Genomic DNA, 6,659 nt, shown 5'->3' with positions numbered 1-6,659 from the left:
GATTGATAGTGTTTCTAGAATTAGTTATATGGCAACAAACTTATAATTAACTTATTCTTTTCAGGCTCGCATTCAAACCTTGATGCATTTCTAGTTCCACGGATTTGTGAAAGAAAAAGGAAAATATTAGACCTAGTTCTTGTCTTTATATTGGTTCTCTTTGCATTAAAAGAAGAGACGTGAAGAAAATGGTAAGCTGCAGCCGCAGAAGCAAGACATGCAGTTTGTTACGGAAAGTTAAGGGGCTATCGTAGGGACAGCAATATAATATCTTTGAAAAATCTTTCCACAGAATATAATATTTCACATCAAATTAATATACAAGGGTGTCTAAAATTAATATAAAAGGCAAATTATTACTCTATATTTAAGGGTGGCATAGCTCTTTAGTTAACTCAAGTATAACTAATTTCTTATATAAAGATACCAAAATACATACTCCCCTGTTTTAATTTATGTGAACATATTTCCTTTTTAGTCCGTGCAAAAAGAATGACTTCTTTCCCTATTTGAAAACAATTTACCTTTATGTAATGATTTATAGCCACACAAAATATATGTGATTCATTTTACACCACAAGTTCAAAGTCTTCTCTCTTTTTTTAAACTCCGTGCCCAGTCAAATGAGTTTACATAAATTGAAACGGAGGGAGTAGTATAATTAATCGAAGGTTAAATGTGTCGAGCTACAAGAACCAAAATCAAATTTATTAATAATTAACAAGAGTAACTTATTTGGCCAAACTTCTAAATCAGCTTATTTGAAAAATGCTTTCTGAAAAGTGCTTTTAAAAAAGTACTTTTGATGATAAGTAGTTTCTCTTTGAGAAGTAATTAGTGTTTGGCCAAGCTTTTAAAAATTATTTTTTAGTATATTTTTCTCAAAAGTATTTTTTCAAAAAAAAGCTTGTACTTTTTTTCCTTCTAAAACTTTAGCCAAACACCTCCACTTTTCAAAAAAATTATTTTTTGGCAACAAAAAAAAATTACTTTTGGCCCCAAAAAAACTTAGCCTAATAGGCTATAAGAAACTAAATGTGCTATTATCCCTATATAATTAAATGTGGTCTCACACTTACAAAATATAGGGTGACTCTAGCCATGAATCTAAGGTTTTAAATAGGAGTCCGAAACTGAAATAATGGCTTTTTTGACATAAAATATGTTTATACAGTTAAAAAAAAGTTACATTTCTACATAAAACGCAGTATAATACTGTGTTTTACTTTAACGGAAAGTTAACCGTTAAAGTAAAAGACAGTATTATAAAAATTATTTTTTTTATAGGAAAACGTAGTATAGTACTACGTTTAAGGAAAACATAGTATTATACTACGTTTTGCTATAAAAAAAAAATATAACCCCTCCTTCTTCCCCACGAAAGAACCAGTCGACATTTTTTTTTAAAAAACCCCTCCATTTCTGCTGGTCCCCCCCCCCCCCCTTTTAAAAAAAAGTTCTTGGGCCCCACCCGTCACACAAAAAGTGAAGAGCGTAGGTCCTGCATACAACCCAAGCCTTGAATTCCTTCTTTCGGGGTCAAAATTTTCAATTTTCGATATTTCAAAAAACATAAATCGAGGTATTCCGATTTAGTTTATGTCGAAACTCGTAGAGCATATGCATATTTGTTTTCTTGAATGTGTTTCCACGTTGATTTGTATTATGTTTGCGATTAAATTTGTATGTTCTTTTTACCCGGATTAAATTATTAGTGTTTTAAAAAAATAGTTAAAACTTGATAAATAATTTTTATTGTTAATGAAATTGTTCACAAATATCTTTTACTGTTTTATATATAATTTCGTGTATGTTATGTTCATATATTTGTTGTTTTTATTTAGTTTAGATTATTTATTTGCTTAAAGAATAGTGGCCTTTTAGCGTAGTAAAATATAGAGCTTTTTAGCGTAGTAAAATATAGAGCCTTATAACGTAGTAAAATATAGAGCATTTTAGCGTAGTAAAATATAGAGCCTTTTTAGCGTAGAGTCTCTGTAGTTTAAGTATGTACTAACTACAAACTCTACCCAATTACACTTTACAAAATTAACAAATTAATATATGTTCTCAAATTAAATATCGAGCGTGGAACTCATAGTTGTATACCATGTCCAATTAAAAATTAATTATTTAATTTATAAAACTAACAAAAATCTAAAAATATTGAAATTGACACATAAAAGAACTAAAGCATAGAAAAATTGAAGTTTACCAGTCGTCTTGTGGATTATATAAAGTCGAAATATTATTTTCTCGCTGCTCATTCGCCGACGGTGACAAGTTTAAATCAATGCAAGCTCTTTCATCAGGAATCCGTCCGGCAAAAACTGCTCCAAAATAACCACCCCTTGACTGGGGGTTATCCCTACTATGCACACCCTCATTATTGGGAACGTCTTCAACCTTGACGTACATTTCCAATAATTTTATTACAATAAATTTCCTGTATTCATCCGGAATCCGCAAAAAATCTCTAAGAGTTTCATCATCTTCGATGTTAAACTCAGAATAATAAGCAAACCCCTGCGGAGTCATAGAATACGGAAATCTACCGGTTACTTTAAGGTTCACCGAACGTTTCCTCACACTCATTTTTTTTACGTAACAACGATACCAATTTATCGTACTCCATTGTAAGCGGCAATTTAATATGACACTGTGGAGGTGAGCTATACCTCACAGAGTTATTCTCTATTACAACCTCACCCCCTCCCCCCTCCCCCCCTCCTCCCAATATAATGAAACCTTATTTTTGACTCTTCAGACATTATAAAAAAATGCTTGATAAGATGAAGAGAAGTATGAACGGAAGTTTGAAGGAAAGTTTTGAATGGATTTTCATAAAATTCTAACGCCTTTAAATAAGGCATGTCCTAGCTTGGGGTGCAGATTTTTTTTTATGTAAAACGCAGTATAATATCACGTTTTATGTATTTGAATTATTGTTATGTCAGTTATCCGCAGAACACTTATTTGTGGGCCCAAATTTTAGTGTAAAATGTATTATAATACTACGTTTCTGTAAAACGTAGTATTATAATACGTTTTACACTAAAAAGCAAATTATTTATGTCAGTCCTGCAGAACACTTATTTGGTGGGCCCAAATTTTGGTAAAACGTAGTATAATACTGCGTTTTACTTTAACGGCTAACTTTCCGTTAAAGTAAAACGCAATACTGCATTTTATGTAGAAATGTAACTTTTTTTAAACTGTATAAACGTATTTTATGTCCAAAAACCCATTATTTTAATTTCGGACTCTTTTAAATAGGATGCTAATTATTTTCAGCTAAACTCAAAATGCATATATCTATTTCTGGAAGATTTTCCAAAGATCAGTATCATTCCACGTGTAAAATGTAATTACAAGAAAAAACAATAATTACGTGTTTGGAACTTTTCGTGCTACCTTATCATGTAGAGTCACAGTGCATGCTAATAAATATACTGTCCCACATTATATTTTTCTTGGAATATAACGTGACTGATACTGGATTAGCATTAGTGTAAGAGACAACTTGACTTTGAGGGCTCACAAGGTCCCCTACCTTATCTGCCATATGCATTAAAATCAACACCTCAATTTATTAAATGCAATTTAATAATACCCTTTTTAGAGTCCTAATTCTTCTCAAATTGCTTGATATATTCATGTGGTGCACAACTCAGCCATCAAACTCCTGCATAACCACGAAAATAAAAATTAAAAAAATAAAAAATATTAATGTCTACTTAACTTTTTCAAGAATTGCTCAATTTGTGCAAACTTTTATAAATTAAAAAAAAATGTTTATTTTAAATTGTAACTAATAAAGAATAGTTTGAACATATAATTAAGAGTCTTGTTAATGTCAAAAAGGAAGAGCGCTGTGTCTCTCAAGACTTGATAACGTACTCTAGATTTTCTGGTTCTTTCTTTTGTCTTATCTCAACATGAGTAACGCTAACCGAAGTACCTAACTTGGCCTTTAGGAGAAAAAAAAGAATATTAAAAAATTAACAACGAAAAACAACAAACAATAAGGAATCTCAAAATTCAATTACTTAATCACCCACGTGGCACTTTTTCCAACATTCATTAGGGATTGATTATACACTAAGCTACTAAGAGAAAAAAAAAGTTAAGTTATATACAAAAAATAGTGAAAAAATTTGAGTTAAGTTCTAGTGAAAATTACTTACACAATCTAATTACTTAAAAATAATTTGATGAATAATAAATAACATGCTATAACATATTATTAAACTAAATTACGAACATTGACCAATGCCTAAAAGGCACATGTTATTTATATTTGTCTCCCTCTTTACAAACAATACGTTAAATAATTAGGACTATACAGCAAAAGAAAAAAAATAGACCATTTGTTGCATCTATAAATATCTCATTTTCCTCCAAAGATCTTCTTCTCTTACGTTAGCAAAAAGGTTCCAAAACACAAACAAAAGTAGAAATGCTTCTCTTTTTAAAATCAATAAGTTTCAGATCAGTCAATCCACAAAATCAAGAATCAGATCAACAAGATATGAAGAACAATAGCTGCAGGGAATTAGCTACAGCTACTTCAACTTCATCATCATGTATATCTCTAACAGTTTGGAGAAAATCACTTATTTTCAGCTGTAAAGGTTTCACAGTAATCGGATCTGATGGTAGTTTAGTGTATAGGGTTGATAATTATTCCGGCGGCCGCGGTCAAATCACTCTCATGGATGGCTCTGGAAAACCTATCCTCACCATATGTCGCCATAAGGTAATTACTTATACATTGTCAGTATAAAGAATTTATATATATAGTACGCCAAGCATTGCTTTTTTGGTTTTTATTATCTGTGCAAACAGTACTTGGTTCATTTGACATTTTCACACATATCAAATTAGTACAACAAGCTTTTCTGTTTTTTTTGCGGCTGTCGGTAGCTTAGAGGCGGATTAATGATTTAAATATAATTGGTTGATCTTTTAAGATTTTTAGCAAGCACTCATTGTACAATTACAATTTTTGGTTCAAATCTAATTTTTGTTGAAATTCTAGAAGATTTTTACATATAAATTCATACTCAGTATCAAAAGTTATACGATCAATTGAACCCGTAACGGAAAGACTACATTAGCCCTTGGTTGGTGCATGAAGTTTGTTTAACTCTTTTTCAACGGGGCTGACGTTGTGACGTACAAGAATTTACCATAAGATAAAACCATTTTCTCAAGCATAACAAATACTACTACTATAGGTGAACATTGATTATCTTGAGTTTTATCTTTGTTACAACTATAGTAGAATATTAGCTGTATATATATATATATATATTATAGACTTGATTTTTTTTTTCTTTTTCGTGGGTCGTGAGTTGGCAAAACCTAATATAAGGCTAGTAGCTAACCGGTTAATAAGCGAATGAGAAGGATTTTATTTCTCTTTTTTTCCTGTAAATTAAATGACATTGAAGGTAGTTTAACCTATTATAACATATTGTTATCATATTTTTCAAGTAATTATATTAGACATGATAGAAAAAGTTACATGTTGTTTATTACTTATCAATCTAACCTGAAATTTTATACTATCAGCATAGAATATAAACTCGAACATAATTTGTTTCTCTTCTTTTTCTTGCAGACGCTAAGGCTAGCAGACAACAATTGGTTCATATATGAAGGAGAAGTTGGGAATGATAAGTACAACAGTAGTAGTAGCAAGTCTTCATCGTCAAGAAAGAAGCCTATATTCTCTGTAAAAAAACAAATGAAGATTTTACACAGTAACATCAACGTTCTTGCCCATGTTTATTATCAAGGAATATCTAAGAAGAGATATTCTTATATTATTGAAGGGTCATATGCAAACCGATCATGCAAAGTGTTGGACGCTGAGTCAAGAAATGTTGTAGCAGAAATAAGGAAGAAGAAAGCAGTAACTGACGGTGTAACTTTTGGATTAGAGGTTTTTGTATTGGTTGTAATGCCAGGATTCGACTCTGGATTTGCCATGGGTATGGTGTTGTTGCTAGATCAAATGTTCTCCTAACTTGTTTCAACATGCATGTATTGTGTATTGTATTTTCTTGAGAGAATGTGATGTTGTATATATATTGTCTTGGGCATCCTCCATTCATGAAAGAAAAAATTGGGAGTTCGGCGAAGGCCAAGGTCAATTTTCTTAATATATATCAGAGTCAGACTCATTCTTATTCTTGATTTATTCTATGTTGAGCTCTGATTTATATTATCCACGTTCCAAATATTTAAGTATGGACATATGAGATTGTTTGTGGGGGGAGGGGGGGGGGGGGGAGTTTGTTAAATAATTGTTGCATTGATTGAAGAAATATTGTATTATCTCCTTATATGATTTTGAATAATCTTCATCTCATGAAATAGCTCTTAAGGTTGAGCTAGGTTAAAGACTTATTACCTTAAATTGTCCTCGATCTCATGCGGATCTAGTTTTTAAATTTATTTTGTCCGTATAAAATACTACAACATTTACCAACTATTAACCCAACAAGAATATTGACTTAATGTCTGATGTCCTAGGCGGCTTTCCAGCTATGCCCCATGATCCCTTGGACACGCCATCTCCATGGACAACCTCATTGTCTTGGCCGCTCCAAGTGACAAGTGTGTTTGTGCCTATGTCGCCCCATCAATAG

At 31.6% G+C, this 6,659-nt stretch overlaps 1 protein-coding gene across 1 annotated transcript; it reads left to right on the top strand.

Annotated features, from left to right (window-relative positions):
• Window positions 1–4,419: 4,419 nt before the first annotated feature.
• On the top strand, window positions 4,420–6,191 carry LOC109205555 (protein LURP-one-related 17-like). Its single transcript, XM_019368266.1, has 2 exons — window positions 4,420–4,759; window positions 5,627–6,191. Exons 1-2 carry the CDS (start codon window positions 4,460–4,462, stop codon window positions 6,032–6,034), a joined length of 708 nt encoding a protein of 235 aa, XP_019223811.1. The 5' UTR covers window positions 4,420–4,459; the 3' UTR covers window positions 6,035–6,191.
• The last annotated feature ends 468 nt before the right edge of the window (window positions 6,192–6,659 follow it).

Source organism: Nicotiana attenuata, unplaced genomic scaffold (genome assembly GCF_001879085.1).
Source record: "Nicotiana attenuata strain UT unplaced genomic scaffold, NIATTr2, whole genome shotgun sequence".
In the NCBI taxonomy this organism is placed as follows: Eukaryota; Viridiplantae; Streptophyta; class Magnoliopsida; order Solanales; family Solanaceae; genus Nicotiana; species Nicotiana attenuata.
This window is presented reverse-complemented; position numbering and strand designations above follow the sequence as displayed.

Coding starts and splice junctions, on each gene's coding strand:
- LOC109205555 (XM_019368266.1), top strand. CDS start 4,460: ATGCTTCTCTTTTTAAAATCAATAAGTTTCAGATCAGTCAATCCACAA. Junction 4,760..5,626: donor TCACCATATGTCGCCATAAG/GTAATTACTTAT, acceptor TTTTTCTTGCAG/ACGCTAAGGCTAGCAGACAA.